This window comes from Python bivittatus, unplaced genomic scaffold (genome assembly GCF_059951505.1).
Source record: "Python bivittatus isolate LINGU-HERP-01145 unplaced genomic scaffold, Pbiv_v1 ctg000020_np1212, whole genome shotgun sequence".
NCBI lineage: Eukaryota > Metazoa > Chordata > Lepidosauria > Squamata > Pythonidae > Python > Python bivittatus.
In genome coordinates this window covers 114,746,783-114,769,970 of record NW_028277030.1, presented here as the reverse complement: position 1 = coordinate 114,769,970, position 23,188 = coordinate 114,746,783, and the positions used below count along the sequence as shown (strand labels likewise).

The following is a 23,188-nucleotide window of genomic DNA, read 5'->3' as shown; positions in this document are numbered from 1 at the left end:
AATGGCAGTCTTTTACCATTAGTATGCAAATGCCTTACAAAAATCTGAATCTTCAATGCCTTCATAAAATCTACTAAGTTAGGGGCATTCTATATCTTAGGAGGTGTCAGGTTCAGCCCAAGAACAACAAGGCAATCCAGTACAGTTCAGTTCCTTTATTAGCTTGTACCTAATAGACAAAATCTCGCCAAACTAAACCTGTGCTAAAGCAACTAGCGGATATAAGCCCATGAGATCCTAGGGAGGGACTAGCCTCCTCCTTTCTATTCCCACGCTCTTGCTGTGGACTGAGGAGGTGCTTGCTCTGGAATGTTTCCCCTCCCTTCTGATAACCTTGATCCTCAAGGGGAAAGATTCCAGTATCTTCCTCGCTCAAGCCTTCCATTACAGGAGGCAAGATATTCTAAAGAGAAGGGTAGCCACTGAGAAAGAGCATCATTAGGTTCCCACCCCATTTACTTCATCTGGGATGGTGACCCTTCAGAGACCACATGGGGTGGGCCCAAACTAGATGGGAAAAACTGTCCTTTAGGAACTTGGAGGTCAAGTTATGCAGACTACTTTGAATCTGACCTAGAATCATATTTGTAATCATTGCAGTAACCACAACAGAGGTGTAATACTGATTAATTTGCTACCTCCAGTTAGTAGGCTGGTTGCTGCATTTTGAACTTGTTGAAGCTTACATGTCGTTGTTGCAAGGGTCTCCTGACCCTAAAAGGCCCTAACTGGCTTCCACCTGCTGCTATAGCAGGTGGCATGAGTCCAAGTGGACTCCCAAACCATGGATCTTTTTCTGTATGGGGAGTGCAACTCCATCCAGAGTCAAAGTTGGAATTGGAACCAAGCCAGATTGGTAATATCATTACAAATAATTTTTCACTGGATGAGAGAAAGTTACTCACTCTGGCAAACCGGAAAGCAAACAGTTTCTTGTATTTCAAATCCATAAGTAGGCTGCTCATGAATAACTGATGATATACACTTCTAGCTCCTAGGGATGGAATGGGAAAGTGTCAGGAAAAGATACACATTAATGTGGATTTGCATGATAACTGTCTATTAAAAAAATAATACTAAATATTTTATACTATGCAATAATTATGTAACAGATGGCCCTCTAAGTCAATGAATTAATGCATACTGATAGAATGTTACTAAAAATGGGAAAATAACTGAGGAATCTTAAGATGGGAAAATGTTAGTAGAATGGTAGTAGATAGTATGTGCCCCATTGTGAGAAATGAATATTTGTCAAAATTAGTGAAAATAGCTGTAGATATGAGCATGCTTTTGCCCATTTTGTAATATGTCAGTAAGCAATGGAACAGCCTGTTTCCTGAAGTTGTGGGTGCCCCATCACTGGAAGTCTTCAAGAAAAGATTGGACAACTATTTGTCTGGGATGGTATTAGGATTCCTGCACTGAGCAGGGGGTTGGACGAGAAGACCTGTAAGGTTCCTTCCAACCCGATAATCCTATGATTCTGATTCTGTATGCCAGGAGAAGCACAAATGTTGAATGCAGTGGGAATGGGTTACTTGAGAATTCTGTGTGGCTAGAACAAGAAAAGGGTTAAGAATGAATGAATGAATGAATGAATGAATGAATGAATGAATGAATGAATGAATGAATGTAGAAGTGAGTGACCACTATGAAGGAAGTACACTGAAGTGATTTGGTCATATAGAGAGGAGGATAATGGGATCCACAGAAAGAGAGATGAGAAGTTTAAAGAGCAGAAGGCAAAGTATGCATGAATTAATTTCAGGACATGGTAGAGGCATGTTTGGTAAGCACAGAAAGGTATGGATTGGCATGGTGAACAGTGTAAATGTAAAATAGTTTTAGATTTCCTTTTCTTTCCTTTTATCTCCTGCCTTACTTTTGCTTATTACGTCTTACTTTTTTTCTGTGCTTTGCATAATGTTGCTTACCCAGGAAGGAAATACTGTGGTGGGTATGTATTTATAAATTCTGAAGAGAAAGGTACTGCTTTATCAGTCACCGTGAACTCAATCAGGATGCCTGAAGATGCTTTTCAGTACTAGGTGCCAGCATGAAGCAAAGGATCAGAATACTAATGCTCCCAAACCCTGCTGAGAAACTAACCAACCCTGTAAAATTAGTTCTACTAGTTATAAGGAGATTGTAGCATAATCCTATGCATGTTTATTCAGAAGTAGATATTAACACTGTTAACAGAAATGACTTCTTAAAGAGAAGGCTTACAATTAGTCTTATACTTGGCAAGAAACAAAAACACATCTTTTAAATGCCATGCAAAAAAATGGCCATAGAAGCAAGCGCTGCATAGCAGGCCACAGAAAATGTATCAACACTTGGTACCATTAGATTTTTTCTTTAAAAAAGAAAAAGAACAAATAATTCACCTTTCCAAAGTTTAGAATCAGAAAGCATCAATTTATCCACAAGGGAAGAATTTTCTCCTTCTGCACCTTCCTGTAAAGCAACTTGGCATAATATTCTACGAAGGCCATCTAATTAAAAAGAAAGGAAACAAAAGAGTCAAAAGGAGGCATCAATCTGCTTCCACAAATTTCACATACATGTCATTCTCTTATGACATTTAATCACTAACATACAAAACCTTAGCACTGGAGATATTTACATTGCCTATTTAAATTAAAACTAGCCATGTATAAATAGTAATTACACTTCTTCAAGTTCCTAAGAGTTTAAAGCAACGTGGCAGAGATTCCCACCTCAAAAGAAGAGAATGGGCCTTGCAACAGTATTTTCAATGTGGAATATTGCTGAATTTGCTTTTAGTACACGAAGCTGAAATGGAGAGATTTCCAGCTACTGTTTTCCTTCTGGCTACTGTTGAACTATATTTCCTGGCATCCCTTACAATTGTCCATGATGTCAAGTGCCAAAGAAGGGACATGGGTTCTCTACACATAATATAAACAAGATAAGAATTCACCAAAGTCAAGTTAACCTTCCCTGCTTACATTAACCATTCTTTCTCCCTTGCTGCTGAGGGCATGAATGGGGCATAATTGTGCCTTTATGTTTTCCTTCCATGAGATGATTTTGAATATGGAACTAATACTCAGGAAGGGTACTCTCCACAATAAAATTTCAATGCAAAATATTCTTGCAGCTTCTTTTAGGAAAATAGTATTAGGAGATCCAATTACAAATCTCTTCCAATTTAAAGTATTTTGGCTCCTATGGTTTGAGTAAAAAAATCTGTAATGAATCAGAACATTTGTTTATATTTTTTTACCCTGCTTATAATAAATGCCGGAGTAAAGAACATTTTGAACATATGTAGAAACATGTTGTTCTGCATGATAATCTACCATTCAGTATCCAGAAATTCGTTCATATACATTTTCCCTCAGATCTTTTTTTAAGATCATATTTTAATTCTAGTACCTGAATATCCAATAATGTTACTCAGCCAAGTGAGAAGTTTCAGACCAAAGCTTTGATGGGCAACAATAGATGAATGCATAACTTGAACCTTCAATGGCCGAGTCTGGCGAGTGGTACTTCTCTTAAGATGAGTAAGAGAGGAAGGGCATAAAAGTCAAACATTTTATCAAAACAAAGCCTTTTTGTATAAGATGTGTTCATTTAAACATTAAAAAAACTTAAGAAAAATATTGTTTGTAAGCTTTAATTCTCAGTACCATATGCCAACAATTTTAATGCAGTAAGTTTTTTTGAGTTACCTCACAAACTGATAAAAGAGTAGCATCATATATTAATTTAAATTCTCATACCTTTGTAATACCAATACACACTTAATTTCAGCAAAGGGCCGATCAAATATATTTCATACTTGTCAGCCTGCATAGGCTTTCTCTTTCCAATATTGAACATTATCTTCTTTACTTCTTTTTCCTTCTTTGCAACTTTCAAATATGCATTTTTTAATAAATATAGATAGGCTAGAATTGTGAGATGGTAATGCTGAATCAACAATTTATTATTAATTAAGGAAAATTAAGCAATGTAACATACCACTATCACGGATTTGGCTTGGTCACAGTACTGAAAATCTCCATAGCGAACTGATCTGCGCCCCTATTAAACAATCACATGGCAATTAACAAGTCATTCAAATATAATTAAAACTTTAAGACAGGGATCAGCTGGCCTAGGTTCAGAAGCTTTCTGCAAGCTATCATTACAGACCTCTGGTGATAGTTACACATCATTTCTCATGTAGTCTTCTATGCAGGAGAAAGAAGAGGATATCAGAAAGGAAAAGCATTATTGTAGAGAGAAAAAGCTTCAGTATGAACTACTTACTTCCACATCAACCTCCACTTCCATATAGCCTCAAAAAATGACATGAGGGAATGAGACTCTTAACAGAAAAAAGATTGCATGTTGCATTTTAATGGCAGGTTGAATAGTTTAAAAAATGGCTAACCGTTAAATCCTATGGATGTCATAAAGTTCAGGACTGCAGTCAACTATATTGTCTGTTCTTGAATTATACTACATTTACCAAATATCAACAATGACTTATGCTTATTACAATATTAAATAATTATAGATGCAGTACATATCCAAAAGTGAAGGTCTGCATATTCATATGGAATTTTATATTTACAATAAGCATATATGCGGCTATGCAAATTGGTGGTAAAATTAGTGCTGTACATAAAAATGACCTTGCATGTTTTTCCTACCAGTTCTCATTCAATATGATGAAAGAGGATTTGCTTTTGAGATTTCTTTCAAGGGGAAAAAAAAAGTCAGACAATTGCTCATAAATCTTTTTTTATTTATATTTATTAAGAATTTTCATATAATAAAAGACAAAGCAAAAGAAAAAAGCAAAAAACAAAAAACAAAAAAGTGCAAGGAAATTAAAGGAAAACGAAAGACTAAGGTTAAGAAATATATAAATGACTTCCAACCTTCTTTTCAACAGATAATTACAATCTTATTGTTCCTCATCCCTTTTAAATATTTTACAAATCCCCTCAGTCTACAAATGCTCATAAATCTCAGAGGAAAACTTCATGAAGGCCACTGAACTTTTCATACTACGAAATATGGTAGGTAGGCTTCAAAGTGATGAAAATATGTGTATTTCCATACATATGTATTACATACATTTCATAACTTAAAGTGTAAATATAAAAAAGGCAGCAAAGATTGGCTTGCAGAGACTGAATAAAACTACAAATTCCCCAGGAACCACAAATACATGCCAATATAGATAGGGCTTGATGAGCTAAGAGGATAGAGTTAGAGATGGTATCTAATTGCTATTAAGGGACAGTATACGAATGGGGGCTGAATTTAATTATTTAATGAATGATTACTTCCTAGATCAAAGAGATGCTGTGCATGCATAAGTCATTTAAAAACATTTGATATGCTTGATAAAGTATAGATTTAAGCAAGTGTCTTGGTATGCTGAAATTTAAAAAAGCATGCTTTCCCTAATTCACAGTTATGATGGCTGCTGTATTGCAAAAGTTTCTCAGACTGGGAAGGCATATAGTACAAACTGCCCTACGTTGTACAGCATATACTGCAGAAGAGACAGGGGGAGAATCTGCATTAATTAAATTTTCATTAATTGCACATTAGTAAGAACACTCAAGCAGTGAACCATGCTCTAATATTGTTCTGGAAACTGTCACACCCCCATATTCTTCTATGTAATTTTTTTACTAGTCAGTACCAAGGAACTTACAAATCAAAGATGTCATACATTTCTAACTAAAATGTTAATAAGCTTAAATAAATTACTTACATCTCTATCCACAGTTGTTGCAAACCCAATGGCCTCCTTCTGTGTACAATTGACTGCTTTTTGAAGTGTATAAATAACTTGTTCATATGTGTGTACTTCATCATTAAAAAGCATGCAGTAATAAGTATCATTTTTCTTCCTGTAAAGACAGTATCAACAAATCATACATTCAATGATTTAAACCATTTAAAGTATTTTTGGCATCATTCTTCCATTATTCATTGCAATTTCTGTATAGAAAGATACTGCACTAGGCAGTAAGAACAAGGACAACTTATTGAGGAAAATTTAATTAAAGTTTTACTATTATTAATATAATACAGTAATACCACTAAGTACACTGGATCCCATTTCAAATTTTATTGGCTTTTTATCTGGACAGATCTCTGCTTTTCACATGTTTTTGCATTTCATTAATTGTTAGCTGCCTTCAGTGCTCAAACTGAATAGAATAAAGGAATACTGACAAAAGTAAGGAAGTCATCAGGTCTGACTACACAGATATATCCACAATATTTTCCTGGCAACAATGCAAAGGTGCCATTGCTTTCTTCCTAGGTTATTTTTTAAATGTTTAGGCTACCTACAGCCAAGGAAGCTTGGATGGTTTCCCATCAGATTACTAACCAAGCCCAACTGTTTGGCTTTTAAGCACAGATAAAGTCAGCCTGATGCTGCTACATGCTGATACTACAAAATACAGTTCTAAATTTGGAAAGACTACTCAGGAGTAATTTCTTGGAAAAAAGCAGAGCTGATGAAACCTGGGCTCTGGCAGGTTAAGGGACTCCTGGTAATTAGGGAGCAATCATGGGCTTTGTTATGATGCTAAAACAATGCCAGGCCATGAAGCCTGCCATCAAATCCTGACTTAAACCTCTAGCTGAAAAGACCTTTCTTGGAATTTGATTTGGTATTGATTGACTGATTGCCTGTTCTTTTGGACACAGTCACTCAGTGAGTCTTTTATGGTGATGTCAGAAGCTGGGGGCTGAATTTATAACTTTGAAGTAAGTTGTTTGCGGTACTACTGCCTTAGCTGCCATTCATGAAGCCACTATAATTCAAGTCACTTTTTTACAAACGACTCCAGTATAATAGCATTTCCCTTTTAGTATTTAACAAAGTAATCATAGTAATGTTTTATTAAAACTAGGAATCCAATGGTGGGATTTGGTCTCCTACTTACGCTGTTTCTAAACCTGGTGGCAGTTCATTTTCTTTTTCCCATGTTAATATATCTACAGCATACTGAAACACGATTGCAAAAATACCATACACTTTTGTTATCATATCTTCTGACAAATGCACAAGAGGGTCCTAAAATAAGACAAAGTGAAAATATTATTATACTGAGACTACGTTTTCTCATTTTTTTCTACCATGAGATTCAACAAGAATTATCTTTGGGTGGATTATTAATATATTGACTGTGAATACACCCAAATGAATTTGAATATTTATTTCATTTCAGTGCTTTTCTGAATATTTCTATAACATTCGCTTTGCTTTCTTCATTTCTTTTCCATCTTCCAGAATCATATGAGATATACAAGGTTCAAATATATGTTAATAAACAAGATTTAGGTAAACAGATAAGCAAAGTATGGAGGGTAAGTAAATAAAGGAAACACTACTATTATCTTAGGCAAAATAAAATAGCTCCATCACTACTTTTTATGAATCATATTAATCAGTGTGTATTTCCAGAAGCCCAGGCTGAACTATCTGGAATTTGTCATCTTTCTAAAATTAAGGTAATTTTTTTCATGGGTAGATAGTATGAAAACATAATGGTGACATGCTACATATATAATCCTTCAGCAGTGGTAACTAAAAAGAATCTTATGAACATTTTCCCTGGTCTTTCCCCAGCTTCCATTCATTGGATACTCTTACCAAAACAGAATTATTATGGATCATTTCCACAGAAGGGGGAAATCTGCTGAAATTAAGAATACAAACAACAGGAACTTCTGGTGAGGATTCATAGCGAACTAGATGTCCCTGAAGGAGCAGGGACAGCATTGCTATACAGATTGGTGGCCAGACAATGAATTCTGGCCAGCGAAGTCTCTCCAGAAAAAGGAAAGATTGTGAGATCATCCACTTGTACTCGTGGCAGCTGCTCCTCATGAGTAGACTGCAAGAACTGAGTCCTCACTTAATGATAGTTCATTTAACAATGGTTCGAAGTTACGATGGCCTTGGAAAAAGTGGTTTAAGGCCTGTACTCGCAACCGTTGCAAACCATCACACGACCCCTGAGGTCATGTTATCATGATTTGTGACCTTTTTTACGATGGTCTTTAAGCGAATCATGTGGTCATTAAGCAAATTCTGCCAAAAACCGTCCATTGGGGAAACTGGATTCGCTTAATGACCACTGATTTCCTTAATGACCACTGATTCACTTAACCACCACACGATTCGCTTAACAGCCATCATAAAATGGTCATAAAATTGGGTCTGGTCATGTGGTGACTTGCTTAATGACCACACTGCTTAACAACCAATTTTCTGGTCCCTCTTGTGATCATTAAGTGAGGACTACCTGTACATGATAGAGTAAAGAAGTTCGGTGATGACAGGTAGGCCGAGATAGTGTAGTCTCAAATTTTACTCTCCATCCTCTTCTTCATTCCACACTATTATCTCAGCATCGCATACTATAATTTAGATGACAGCACCCTGTTACCTCCTGCTCCTCAGTTTCTGAAGTTCTGTGTTCATGCTTCTGGCAGTAAGAACCTTCTTTCCAAGCTTCAGTGTCACCACAGTCACAGAAACCACCTCCACCTGAAGTTGTCATCTAAAGTATTATTTAAAATGTGCAAGATGGAAAAAATACTGGTCAAACGAAAACACAAATAAACATTGATCCAAAGGCTGATAGCAAATTTCACAGAACAATAAAATTACTTAAGAGGCTGTTCACAGTTCCATAGGGTAATCATTCCCCAGGGCAAGAACTGCAAGTAAGATAACCACTGTTAGAGCTATGTGTAACATCTTAGAGTCCAAGCTTTAATTCATAGAGCAGAAATTGAGCACTAGTGTTATGGGAGACGGGAAGGGGATCTTTCCTATCTATTTTCTCCACATTATTTTATGTCCTGTTGATGCTACTTGAAAAGTAGTACAGATAGATAATTAATGATGAATACTAATAGGGAAATTGGCTTATTTTTCAACAACAGCTGCATACAGATACAACAATTTCACTGAATTATGTGCCACAACTCCAAAATCCCTTTTTTAATCTTTGGATTACAATTCCTACTAATTCGCAGCCATCAACATATAAGCATTTATCACAGTAATTATGGCAAGTACCTCCTTCCACTTTGCAAAGTAAATGTGTGATAACTAGACAATTTAAGCTCCAGGAATATTTATCCCAAAAGAAGACAACCCTGAATTTAAGAAGATCCCACTCCAAAGGAAGAGTGGACTAATAAACAAACAAACAAATGGCTAAACATTGATACAAATCCTGTAAAATGCCCAAGTTCCCCACTTTATCAACCAAGGGTTTTCAATTTCTCCTCAATTAATGCTGCAACTCCCCCCACCCAATAAATGTATATATGTAACACATTTGAATATCTGTGTATATGCACTACACATGCCAGGAGCCACATTCCAAAAAACAAAAACAAAGGCCAGGGCCCAACGAAAGAAATGCATGCATATTAACTGAATTAATATCTAGTTATTAAAATTAATTTCCCCTAAAATAAGGTACCCCATTTATAAAACCAATATCTATCTGCATATACCAGCTGTTCTCTCTCCTACATAGAGACCATGCTCTCATATAGAAACATAGAACTACACATACATACAAAAACACCTCTTTCCTTCTAGGAATGCAAAAAAAAATAGGGGCTGGAAAAAGGATGGAGATGACATAAGAAGAAAGGCTGACTAGCCAGGGAAGGGGAGGGGGAGGGAATTTATTGTTATTGTTGTTGTATTTTATTTGCTGAAATTATGAATTATAATACAATGCCAGGGCAAATTATTTGGAGGGGTGTTTCAGTCACACAGCATCACAAGTTAAATGCCACTCCTTGAAGCAGTGAGGCAGCAGTGTCCTCCTGGAAGTTCTGCTCAGCTACTTAAAGGGCCTTCTCAGGTCATCTGTATGTAGATTCCAGAAGATATTTTTGCCTGGCTTGACAACAAAGCAAAACAGAAGTGCTGGTAGAAATGTCTTCTGTGTGTGAACATTATATGATGATCTGGGAAGGTCTTTGACAGGTGTGCAGAATTTGAATCTGAAGTGCACGAGCATCTTTCAGATCTGGCATGGGCACCCTCATTATACCTGTCAGCTGCTCCTGAAAGGAATGATACCTTTTCTGGGCCTTGCAAGGTAGCCACAGCTCATTTAAGGAGCAGCTTATGGGTACAGTGAGTGGGGCCATGCATGATCCAAAGCACCCTTGCACACTTTAGATCCAAATCCTACACATTTCTAATTTTCAAAGTAGCCTCAGTGAGCCTTTTGAAAGTCACAACTATTTCAGTATATTGAGAAGCAGTATTTTTGTGATTTTGTCTGGTATTGTCTGGCAATGATTTGTACAGCCCTACAAAATATACACTCAAACAAAGTAAAAAAAAATCACTAAAGTAATAAACAAACTTACTAACCCTATATCGATGCTCCCTGTGAACACTTCCCAGAAAACATTCCATGCATAATACACAAGTTGGATCAACTGCACAATCTCTGATGGAGGAAAAAAAGAAAAGGAAATGCACAAAAATACTTTAAATGCTCAAGAAAAAAAATATAACAGAAGCAACTCAGGCTATTCTATACACGTGGAAATCCTGTTCATTAGCTAAGGGTAACAAAATGGGAGTAAGGGAGAGAAAATGAGGAGGAGGATTAGGTATATGTACATCTGCATAAATGATATTTCCTATTTTTGTCCTTCAGCTATCCATTTCTAAGAGTAAGCAGCAGTATTTTCAACTATTTATATCATGAAATTATGATGAAAAAGCTGGTAACTTCAGAAATAGACAACACTTTAGCAAATAAATAATTTTTAAAAAACACAAAGCATTATTACACTTTAATACTTTAAATCAGATTTTAAGCTGTTCTGAGTTATTACAGGAGGAGTTTAAACTCTGTAGAACTGTGAAATGACAAATATTCAATTAAAACACTTCTTGAATTGCAGTTTGACCTGGATGTTTTGTCCTGAACTATTATCGTTATATGAATGAATTTTAGCATCCAAACCTATAGAAAATTTCTAAAAGCCATTAAAAGTTATTACTGTACTAAGATGGTAATTAGTTGCCTTCAGGAGCTTTGGAATAAAGTACTATCCTATGCTAGTGAATTAATGGCAGACTCTTTAAAATTATTTATTAAACATCAATATTATCTCCTATCAAATGATGAGAGTAATTTAAAAAATATAATCTTCTTTTTCATGTCTATTAAATGCCTTTAAAAGTTTTTCAAAAAGAGCTGACTACCACTTCCATTATGCTAAAACTGCAGTACAGATGAGGGTATAGTTACCTATATGATATGAACTTGTTAATTAATATCCCACTTTGGTTTGATATTTGCTAAATTGTTAATACTGTACAGTGTTACAATAACCATGTGAGTGTGCTTTTGAATTATATATCCCAAATTTGGAATGTATTACTATGTGAAAAATTATGGATACATCATACATTTAACAATGGAAAGATAAAATTACTCTGGACTCATAGTTCTGGATAGCAGATATGTGCCCACTTTCTGCTTATGAACAGGCATTTAATTGATGCAGTGGAAAGACTGATATATTTTATGCTCAGTTAAATGATTCATTTAAAAATTATGTTGAATTATATGTTCAGAATGCAATATGTATGAGTTTTCTGCACATAACAAAATAAAAATATTAATTTCATGTATATAGAGATAGAATTCTGACATAAATACAGACTAAATAATTAAATATAAGTGCAACTTCACAAGCTTTCTAAGGAAATCACACTGTAACCTTCTCATATCAGCATAGTGAACTACCATTCTGAAGGCTTCCAGAAAAGATCAAGTAAGATTCCAACTGCCACAATGGAACAAGTTGAGATAGTTAACACCTATGCATCTTCCTAAAGAGACAATTCAATCCAATACAAAATATCTGTATAGTATTCTATATTCATCATGGATTATGCAAACATACTTCATTTCCTCATTACTGCTTGAAAAATCCCAGAGCTTTGTCTTGTACTCTAACCCAATGTCTCTCAGAAACACAACAAAATTAGAGAATGAAGATAATTAAGAAAATATTTGAAGAAAAAGAATATTAACCAAAACTTGTCATATGCTATGGAAAAATAAAAAAGCAATACTACATTTTAAAGTAGTTTGTTTCACTGAGCCCTAAGAAATGGATGGATGGATGGATGGATGGATGGATGGATGGATGGATGGATGGAGATATAGATATAGACATAGATCCTAAACATCCACACAAGGCCTGTCTCAAAGAGAAATTTTATTATATGTTATCAAATTTCTGGCTATCTCTTTTCTCAGATCATGTGATGGCATCCAAAAGACATTTTCATGTCAAAGTAGAAATGTGTTTCACTTTCTAAATCTACCACTGTAATCTCTTTGGAGAACTGAAAACTTTCTAAGTTTTGTTACAGTGCTGGGTCCAACCCCCTGGTACCAAACTTTTTACCTTTTGTTCTGTGTTTGTTTCTGCACGTTTCTCCTTAGAGCCATGAATCAAACATTATAAACTGTAGTCTTTTTTACAGCTATGATGTTCTCCCCACTCAGTCTCTTTTTCTTTTCTAACATTTGGATTTTCATATATTTATCTATCTCAACAGTAGAATCAGCAGAAAATAAATTTCATTTTAACTTACGTTATAATAATATATGAGAGTGTCAAACTTTACAACAGATTTGACTGCTATGAATCCAGAAGTATAAATTTTTAAAATCACTTTTTTTCTTTTTGAGGCAAGATTAATGTAGTTAAGATGAACGTAATTCTGAGGATGATTTACATATTAAGAAATCTTATATTTATTCCTTACTCTAAGAAAATGCATATGCTATGAAATTTCCTTTAGCAGGAAATTCCTTTCCACTGTACCAATTACAATTGCCTGTTGAGAAAGGTAGATTTATTTTCTCTACTTTAAAGCATGTCACAGGGTATCTTTTTTTTATCTTTGGTTATTAACTAGAACAAGGCATTTCAGAAGTCAGCTCCACTCTGGACTCAGTTTGAAAGCTACTGTATGACTGCTGAAATCCTGGCAAGTATTAGAATTCTTGTTTCTATGAGGATCAGTTTTAATACCTGCACTTCATGCTGGAAAACATTGGGTCACAGGTATCATATGGAACCCTTTACCTACAAAAAAAAAGCATATATTATCTGATAATTTTAATTTTAAAATGGCCATAAATTTTATTATCTTGGACAAACTCATGAAGTAGTTTTACACACTTCTGTAAAACCTAGAACTTGATTTGATTTACCCTACCCTAGATATTCAACTTATGCATCATTATTTGGTCTTTTTGGTCCTAATGCTACCACTGCTTTTGAAATTCAATGTTTGTTTAAGGTTTTGGAAGAATTACATAACCTATTTTGGGAATTCAATGACACTAATCATTATTTATATGACCACTGGTAAAATGTCCTGTTCCTGTAAGCAGAAGACTGCTTTTAAACATGTGGTTAATTTCTTTTGATGTTAAAGTGAGGTTAAAACAACAGAAAATGTTAGCTCCTTGTACAATGACATTTGTAGAATCCCAAGGGTCAGCAGGTTGTTACAAAAAGGACTTAAGATTCTTGATAGCCTTATGTTCAATGAAGCACAACATGAAAAATTATAATTTGATTTAATTTTTATTACCATCTTCGTACTCCACCAATAGTTATAGTCTTCCAAAATGCAATTTTATTAGCATACCAATAATTTCTTCCCTAGTTATAAGGAAACCATCAGGAACATTTCAATATTACACATGACAACTATTTAACTGATTTTAGTAACATACCAATGTAATCATGCTAATGTTAAAGGACAACTTAAAATAAATGATTTGTAGTTACCTGCAAGAATAGGTAGGCTCTCCAACTTTAAAAACACGGCCACAAAGATGTGAAGGTTTGTTTGATTGCTCAAGTTTTTGAAAGCCATATGCAGGATCTTCACCACAAAGATACCACTCCATTGGGCCCAGAAGAACATGTTGTGCCAGCATATCTTCTCTTTCAGGGGCTGGATTAGGACCTCTGCAGTAAATTTGAGGCACATAATAGGCTAGGTGCTTGTATATTTCTTTAGGAAGATCAGATGCTTGCAGCCATTTCTTCAAGAAAAAAAGTGAAAAAATAGAAAATTAAAATATGATATAGCTACCCAAATGTTTTAAGAATAAAAGCTACTGATGAATTCTGCAACTTCTTGAATTTCTTACAATTCAAGAATTGTAAATTCTGCACTTACAGTTCTTGAATTGTAAAACATTAAAGTCAACATTAAAGCTGACTTTAATGCCCACAATTCAAAGGAACACTTTGAACATACTGAAGAGCTCAGTATACCCAATAAGAAGTTGATGTCACCTCTCCTCAGTACAATACATTCTTGTATTTCAAGAATGTCAAAGAAATTACTATGTGATTTATACTCTGTATAAATGTTGTTTAAAAATAGAAGTCAAATGGAATTCAGGCTTTTTAAAAAAAACTTGTTAAGTTCATCATAAAGTTGTAAGCAGAAATGCATAAGAACTGCCTTAACAGATTGAGACAAGAACCAGGCACTCCACCATTTCTGTAAATGCTTTCTTTTTTTATAGCAACCACTCATATATCTTTGGAAGCTTGTCACAAAGACAATGATCATAGATGTCATTTGTAGACATTTTCACCAGATATTTTCAAACATTATATGCCCAGAACCAAAAGATTTTCAAAACTTACATCTGGACCTCTTCCTAATGTTTTTATTGCAGCTGAAATAGTCTGTAACCAAACAAAAGTTGCTCTACTACAGACCAACCATTCAAACTGATGGCTAATAGATGCCCATTAAAATTAAAACTAATTTAAAAAGATTAAAATTGCACAAGTTCATCTCCCTTACCTTTCACCTATAGAGGCATCCCCTGCATTTATCTTGAACATGTAAGAATTAAGAATGAAAATATGAATAAGGTACTTTAAGAGAAAGAAATACTGTGCAATGCCTATGTTACTGCTTGTGAACTGTTGCAGTGAAATTCAAAAGTCCAATGGATAATACTAAGCTATGGGATAACATGATAAAGCCCAAAAATGGCACAGCTATCACTCCTTAATCATTCAATAGCATGGTGTTGCAACTTGTGTATAATCAAGATGAGCAAGGGTGAACTAAAATGACCTTACATTCATTTAAAAAAAAAAAAAACTTTGCTGACATTTCTATTTATATGCATATATTACAATTACATCCTAGCTAATTACAGAACATGATTTTTCCAACATACTGGTTGATTTCTGGTAGTTTATCTGACTTGTAAATATACACAGCTCTCCTTCTACAATATCTTTAGCCAAATTCAAAATCTCTTAGGAGTCTTTTTACATAATAATTAAACAGTTCTTGTTCAGTCATCAAGAAATTGAATTTGTCTTAGGACAAGGATGAGACTACAACTAGTCCAAGTCCCTTTTTGACCCCAAAATCATGTTGCCAAATTTTAGTAATCATAGCAGGATGATTTCTCACTAGGTTTTAACAGGAAACTCAGGAATAAGGAAATCTGTAAATCTTCTGGCAGGTAACATAATTATTAAAACAACCCCTAAAACTCCAAAATAAATTTTAAAAAAAATGACTGAACATTCTAGCCTTCCCATCTCCATGAATGTTACCATATGATCACTATGCTTTTTGCAATCCTTGGCTACCTGCCCCACCCCCCACTCCCGCCAATTTATATATGTGTGTGTACACATACCCGCAGCTCTTGACCACAGGGGAAAAAAAGGCCTCTCCTGAAAAAAACTAAACCTCCAATTAATTTTACTGTTAACTAGGATGTTATCAGCAGTGTCTGGCAACAATGTATTGTATTTAATTAATTTCAGGAACTTACTTTTGTTTTATTTGAAGTATTTTGTTTTGTCAAATACTTAAATGAAATAATGTTCAAACTAAAGAACTGGAAATAAATGTATTGTCAGCTTTTTTAAAAAAAATAACAGACTATGAGTTGAACAAATGTTGTATTCCAAGAAAGCTAAAACAAACGATTATTTCAAACTAACAAAATAAGATTTACACTGGAGCTTTTTATCTATAACATTTGTGACTTATCATTAAAAAAAAATGCCATGCTCCATGTAAACAGTATTTCAAATCATATTTTTTGAACAACTTTCAGCAACTATATCCATTAATTCTTTAAGCCATACTCAAAAAAATCATTATATATGTATGATGAGAGAAGTGTTTTTAAAAACATGCCAAGTTCTTATTTCTCCTTTAGATAATACATACCAGACACCTAACACTCTTTTAAACTAGGTATCACTATAAAGCTATTCAAAGGTCTGTAAGAGCAACTGCTGAATACATTTCAAGAAAACTGAACTATGTGCCCATTGAAATCCTACACCTAATGCATTTTAAAAATGGATATCAGAAAACACCCTTCATGGATCACTGCCTTGTCGTGGCGAAAGGGCTTGCGTAACTCAGTGAAGCCATGAGCTATACCGTGCAGGGCCACCGAAGACGGACAGGTCATGACAGAGAGTTCTGACAAAATGTGGTCCACTGGAGAAGGAAATGGCAACCCACTCCAGTATCCTTGCCAAGAAAACCCCATGGACAATGTTAAAAGGCTAAAAGATATGACGCCGGAAGATGAGCCCCTCAGGTCGGAAGGTGTCCAATATGCTACTGGGGAAGAGCGGAGGGCAATTCCAAGTAGCTCCAGAAAGAGTGAAGCGGCTGGGCCAAAGCCGAAAGGACGTTCAGCTGTGGATGTATCTGGAAGCGAAAAGAAGGTCCGATGCTGTAAAGAACAATATTGTATAGGTACCTGGAATGTAAGATCTATGAACCAAGGCAAGCTGGATGTGGTCAAACATGAGATGACAAGATTGAACATCGACATCTTGGGAATCAGCGAACTGAAATGGACGGGAATGGGTGAATTTAATTCGGGTGACCATTATATCTACTACTGTGGGCAAGAAACCCTTAGAAGAAATGGAGTTGCACTCATAGTCAATAAGAGAGTGGGAAAGGCAGTAATGGGGTACAACCTCAAAAATGACAGAATGATCTCAGTGCGTATCCAAGGCAAACCATTCAATATCACAGTCATCCAAGTCTATGCCCCAACCACTGATGCTGAAGAAGCTGAAGTTGACCGCTTCTATGAAGACCTACAACACCTTCTAGAACTAGCACCAAAAAAAGATGTCCTTTTCATCATAGGGGATTGGAATGCTAAAGTAGGAAGTCAAGGAGTAATCGGAATAACAGGCAAGTTTGGCCTTGGAGTACAAAATGAAGCAGGGCAAAGGCTAATAGAGTTCTGTCAAGAGAACAAGCTAGTCATAGCAAACACTCTTTTCCAACAACACAAGAGACGACTCTACACATGGACATCACCAGATGGTCAATACCGAAACCAGATTGATTATATACTTTGCAGCCAAAGATGGAGAAGCTCTATACAGACAGCAAAAACAAGACCAGGAGCTGACTGTGGCTCAGATCATGAGCTTCTTACTGCAAAATTTAGGCTTAAATTGAAGAATGTAGGGAAAACCACTAGACCACTCAGGTATGACTTAGATCATATTCCTTGTGAGTACACAGTGAAGGTGATGAATAGATTTAGAGGATTAGATTTGGTAGACAGAGTGCCTGAAGAACTATGGACGGAGGTCCGTAACATTGTACAGGAGGCAGCAACTAAAACCATCCCAAAGAAAAAGAAATGCAAGAAAGCAAAATGGCTGTCTGATGAGGCTTTACAAATAGCTGTGGAAAGAAGGAATGCGAAAAGCAAGGGTGAAAGGGAAAGATATAAGCAACGGAATGCAGATTTCCAGAGAATAGCAAGGAGAGATAAGAAGGCCTTCTTAAATGAACAATGCAAAGAAATTGAGGAAAACAATAGAATGGGGAAGACTAGAGATCTCTACAAGAAAATTGGAGATATGAAAGGAACGTTTAGTGCAAAGATGGGCATGATAAAGGACAAAAAAGGCAGGGACCTAACAGAAGCAGAAGAGATTAAGAAGAGGTGGCAAGAATACACAGAAGAACTATACAAGAAAGATCTTAACGTCCCTGATGTCCATGCTGGTGTGATCACTGACCTTGAGCCAGACATCCTAGAGAGTGAAGTCAAGTGGGCCTTAGGAAGCATTGCTAACAACAAAGCTAGTGGAGATGACAGTATTCCAGCTGAGTTATTTAAAATACTAAAAGATGATGGTGTTAAAGTGCTGCACTCAATATGCCAGCAAGTTTGGAAAACGCAACAGTGGCCACGGGATTGGAAAAGGTCAGTTTATGTTACAATTCCAAAGAAGGGCAATGCCAAAGAATGCTCAAACTATCGCACAATTGCACTCATTTCACATGCTAGCAAGATTATGCTCAAAATCCTACAAGCTAGGCTTCAGCAATACATGAACCGAGAACTACTGGATGTACAAGCTGGGTTTCGAAGAGGCAGAGGAACTAGAGATCAAATCGCCAACATTCGCTGGATCATGGAGAAAGCACGAGAGTTCCAGAAAAATATCTACTTCTGCTTCATTGACTATGCAAAAGCCTTCGATTGTGTGGATCACAACAAACTGTGGCAAATTCTTAAAGAGATGGGAGTACCAGACCACCTTACCTGTCTCCTGAGAAATCTGTATGCGGGCCAAGAAGCAACAGTTAGAACCGGTCATGGAACAACCGATTGGTTCAAAATAGGGAAAGGTGTACGACAAGGCTGTATACTGTCACCCTGCTTATTTAACCTATATGCAGAGTACATCATGAGAAATGCCAGGCTGGAAGAATCACAAGCCGGAATTAAGATTGCAGGGAGAATCATCAACAACCTCAGATATGCGGACGATACCACCCTAATGGCAGAAAGTGAAGAAGAACTAAAGAGCCTCTTGATGAGGGTGAAAGAGGAGAGTGCAAAAGCTGGCTTGAAACTCAACATTAAAAAAACTAAGATCATGGCATCTGGACCCATCAATTCCTGGCAAATAGAAGGGGTAGAAATGGAAGCAGTAACAGACTTCATTTATTTGGGCTCCAAGATCACCGCAGACGGAGACTGCAGCCATGAAATTAAAAGACGCTTGCTCCTTGGGAGGAAAGCTATGGCAAGCCTAGATAGCATATTAAAAAGCAGAGACGTCACCTTGCCGACAAAGATCCGCATAGTCAAAGCTATGGTTTTTCCAGTAGTAATGTATGGCTGTGAGAGCTGGACCATAAAAAAGGCCGAGCGCCGAAGAATTGATGCCTTTGAACTGTGGTGCTGGAGAAGACTCTTGAGAGTCCCCTGGACTGCTAGGAGGTCAAACCAGTCAATCTTAAAGGAAATCAACCCTGATTGCTCATTGGAAGGATCGATAATGAAGCTCAAGCTCAGATATTTTGGTCACCTAATGCGAAGAGAGATCTCTTTGGAGAAGACCCTGATGCTGGGAAAGATTGAAGGCAAAAGGAGAAGAGGGCGGCAGAGGATGAGATGGTTAGATAGCATCACTGAAGCAATGAGCATGAAACTGAGCAAACTCAGGGAGGCAGTGAAGGACAGGAAGGCCTGGCGCAATATGGTTCATGGGGTCACGAAGAGTCGGACACGACTTAACGACTAAACAACAACAATCAGAAAACACATTTTAGAATATGTGTGTCAGTTTTATATTAGTGTAATAGTGAAATTACATAATTTCACTGTACATAATTATTAGGAATAAGTCCTACTAAATACATTGGAGCTTAATTTATAACAATAATCTAAAAGATGATATTGTAATTGTCATGTATTTTACTCAAGAAACCTTGGAAACAGAAGTTTACTTAAGAATGAGAATTGTTTACCAAAATTGCCAGCTCTTCCCACAGTGTAACTTGCAAAGTGGATAAATACAAAATAATGGTAAAATGCTTCAAAGCATACATGATAAGAACACATTCCACAGTTGAGCAACAGCTTTTTAAAGACCTATCAAAACACTACAAAATATTACAAGTTTTCATCTAAGTACTGCATCAAACTGGGTGATATAAAAAGGGATGGAGAACATGGAGAAAAATCTAATCACTATTCTAATCACTGGAACAGATCTCTCATAGATCTACTCTAGAATCCTATATGCCAGAAGTAATGGCTCTTACCTTTTAACAACAGTAATAACAAAACAATTTTCTCATCTAAATTAGATCACTGCAATTAAGCATCTAATAGTGGATTTTATATTAAAGGATTTTGAATTCAATTCAGTAGACACTCAAGCTGCTTTTCTAGTCCCACAATGTGTTCAGCAGCATTTATTCATTTATTTAATCCTTGTATCAATCTAACAATATTCATTTGTGACATAATTTTTTAACAAGTTATAACTTGTAAAGAAATTATATACAGTTTATATAAAGAATCAGTTACAGAATCATGGTATATATTGAAGAAAATGTTGCACAATCCCAAATAAATGTTATAATACCTAGGTTTTAATTGTCTGCTCAACACAGTAGATAGATCATTATTATATATGTTATTGAAAAGATACAAAGTATTTTTCACACTTTAATTCATGCTTTCATGTTTTAATTATCATAAAATTTCAAAAATACATATTCAAACATATATTATTTAATATTAGTATGCTTGAGAACTGCATGCTAAACTTCCAGCTGATAGAAAGAATGAAAGATTAAAAGGTAACAACCATATTGATTGGTCTCTGTAAAAAAAAATATAAGAGATTACAACAATTTTCCTCAGATAGATACATTGCAAACAGGATTCAGCTAACTATGATCATATAGTAAATCAACATCTCTCCCTCTCTCTCTCTTTCTCTCTCTCTATATATGCTATTAATAGTCATTAACAAATTTCTAATGTTTTAGAACCATACATTTACAAATAGCTGAATTTATTTAACTGAACAAACTGGAACCGGATGCTTCAATAAATGAATTATGAGGCAACCAGGACAGAACTTACCAACTCTTTATTATTTTAAACATATAATTCTTCTTGACTACTTACATTTTAAAAGACTGATATCAAAAATAATACCCCATAAATCAGTAGATAATCACATTCAGGACAATTCTCAATCTATACACTTACCAGCAATTTAAAGAAGGGCAAATTTTTACTTAATTGCCCACACATCATAGCAGTATTAAAGTGCAGTAGGTTATTGATCTGGAAGCAATCATCCTTCAATACTAGGCAAACAGTAAATTTGTACTTGGCATTAATTATCAGATCTGCCCTTTAGAGCTGGTCACATAAACAAAGATAGGCCAAATGACCAGCGTTGGTATTATTATAAAAGAAGACTGTGTTCTGATTAACCAGAACAAAAGGAGTTATTCAATCTGCCACTAGACAGTGCTGAGGATCAGTATTACATCAGCATTCTCCAAACTGATATTTTCCATATGTGTTGGGGCTACAATTCCTACAATATGGGCACCGTTATACTGACTAGAATATATCTGGTGAACAACACATTTCTGACATTTCCTCAAATGGTTTCAAATCAAAAGTGTGAGTCCATTAAATGTTTAATATTTTGAAGTAAACTAAAATAACCTGTCTGTGAAAATTATAAATATATGATGAAGTAGGGGGTCATTTATAAAAAATTATACTGTAATTAAAGTTTAGTCTTTAAAATATAAAGCTTTCTATAATAAACCAATATAGCTAACCTTCTAGAATCTGCTAACAGGATAATTTACATAGTTAATTAAGTATAAATATTGATCTAATAAACCAAATTCTATTCTGGGAAAAAAAAACATGATTGCACTTGGACTAGAAAGTAAGCTAGATGAAGCACACTTCAAATCATTATTGGTTCACATTCAGCTTCATAGAGCAATACACACTCAGTATGACTGCAAATCAATTATATTAAAATACATTTTCTCCTTGTATCCACATTTACTGTAATAAGTTGCTCTAATATTATAGGGTGGGTTTTTTTGTTTTTGTTTTGAAATCTTGTCCAGCAACTCAAAAATAAAGCAAGCAAAACTCTTCTTTCATTACTCTGCTTCAATCTTTGCAGGCAACAGCCTATGTTACCAATTCACTTAGATGGCTCAGTTCTGTCACTCTTGAACTCAGCAGCACAGGAAAGACCAGAATTTACCGCAGGATATACTGAATACTGCCTACCTTTACCCAAACGGTGAGGTAGGTTTTGGCCTCCCTAGCCGGTCCAAGCCAAGGACTCGAAACCTTCTCCCTCCACCCTCCAAACCGCCTCTTTTGTAAACAATTTGCCTCCTCATTCTCTCTTCCCAAAGGGGAGCCACCCCTTCTCACCCTTCTTGGCTAGGAATATAGCCCTCTTTTCTGCCACCTGTCTACTGAACCTCTCCCACTGTTTGGGAGTTATTCACACTCAGAAGCTCGCTGGACCTCATCTCTCCAGGACAGACCCCCGCCATCTCCTCCCTCCCCTCGCCTCTTTATTTGTTCTAACTACAGGCCTGACAGCCCAACTCCTTTCGGCGCCCTCCCAATCTCGCTCTTCTACCGTCCTTTGCTTTAACCGAGTTCTGACACGCCACCTGTCTACCGTCTCCGTCCGTTTTTCGCTCCTCCTGCCCGCCCCCCGCCGCTTGGCTTCCCGCGCCGGAGGCAAGTTCTGCCCGCTGTTTCTTGAGAGGGCCTCACCAGGGCAATCTCCTCGGAGGAACATTCCAGCAAGCTCCTGTCAAGGGCCTGCACTTCTGTCTCCATGTCAGACGCCATCTTCCTCTCCTTCCCCTTTCCACCTCCGTCGCCAAGTAAGTGACACCCGGAACCGGCCCTTGCCAGCCCCTCTCTCAGGAGAACCCGTTTCCGTTTAGGTCTCCACCTCAATTCCGCTCCTACTCAGACGTCCTCCTACTTGGAGAATCACCCTTGTTCTAGTGTCGCCTCCCTGCCGGAAGGGAATCCATTTTAAGACTGCGCGAGGCACCTTGGGAGATGTAGTCGCTCTGACGAAAGGAAGATACTGCTACGGATAAGGGCTGCGAAAGTTCGGACGACCGAGGCTTTTGTCTCTTGTCTGCCATCTAGACGCCGTCCGAATTTTCGCAGCACCGATCCAGTAATTCAAGACGAAGGCTGCTCTGCCATTCAATGAG

The 23,188-nt window shown here is 36.3% G+C and overlaps 1 protein-coding gene across 3 annotated transcripts in view; it reads right to left on the bottom strand.

Annotated features, from left to right (window-relative positions):
- The window catches only part of UBR2 (ubiquitin protein ligase E3 component n-recognin 2), a 79,142-nt gene extending 56,165 nt beyond the window's left edge, over window positions 1-22,977 (bottom strand). For 2 of the 3 annotated variants that reach the window (XM_088147387.1, XM_088147383.1), the window contains exons 1-10: window positions 22,731-22,975; window positions 13,882-14,141; window positions 10,418-10,496; window positions 8,454-8,567; window positions 6,945-7,075; window positions 5,756-5,894; window positions 4,000-4,062; window positions 3,409-3,529; window positions 2,394-2,501; window positions 906-994 (exon numbers count right to left, since the gene is read on the bottom strand). In XM_088147387.1, the coding sequence (XP_088003513.1) occupies window positions 906-994; window positions 2,394-2,501; window positions 3,409-3,529; window positions 4,000-4,062; window positions 5,756-5,894; window positions 6,945-7,075; window positions 8,454-8,567; window positions 10,418-10,496; window positions 13,882-14,141; window positions 22,731-22,808 (1,182 nt within the window). In that variant the 5' untranslated portion in view covers window positions 22,809-22,975. Of the gene's footprint in view, window positions 1-905; window positions 995-2,393; window positions 2,502-3,408; window positions 3,530-3,999; window positions 4,063-5,755; window positions 5,895-6,944; window positions 7,076-8,453; window positions 8,568-10,417; window positions 10,497-13,881; window positions 14,142-22,730 lie in introns of all 3 variants that reach the window. The other variant, XR_015797337.1, reaches the window with a different exon arrangement.
- Between the last annotated feature and the right edge of the window lie 211 nt (window positions 22,978-23,188).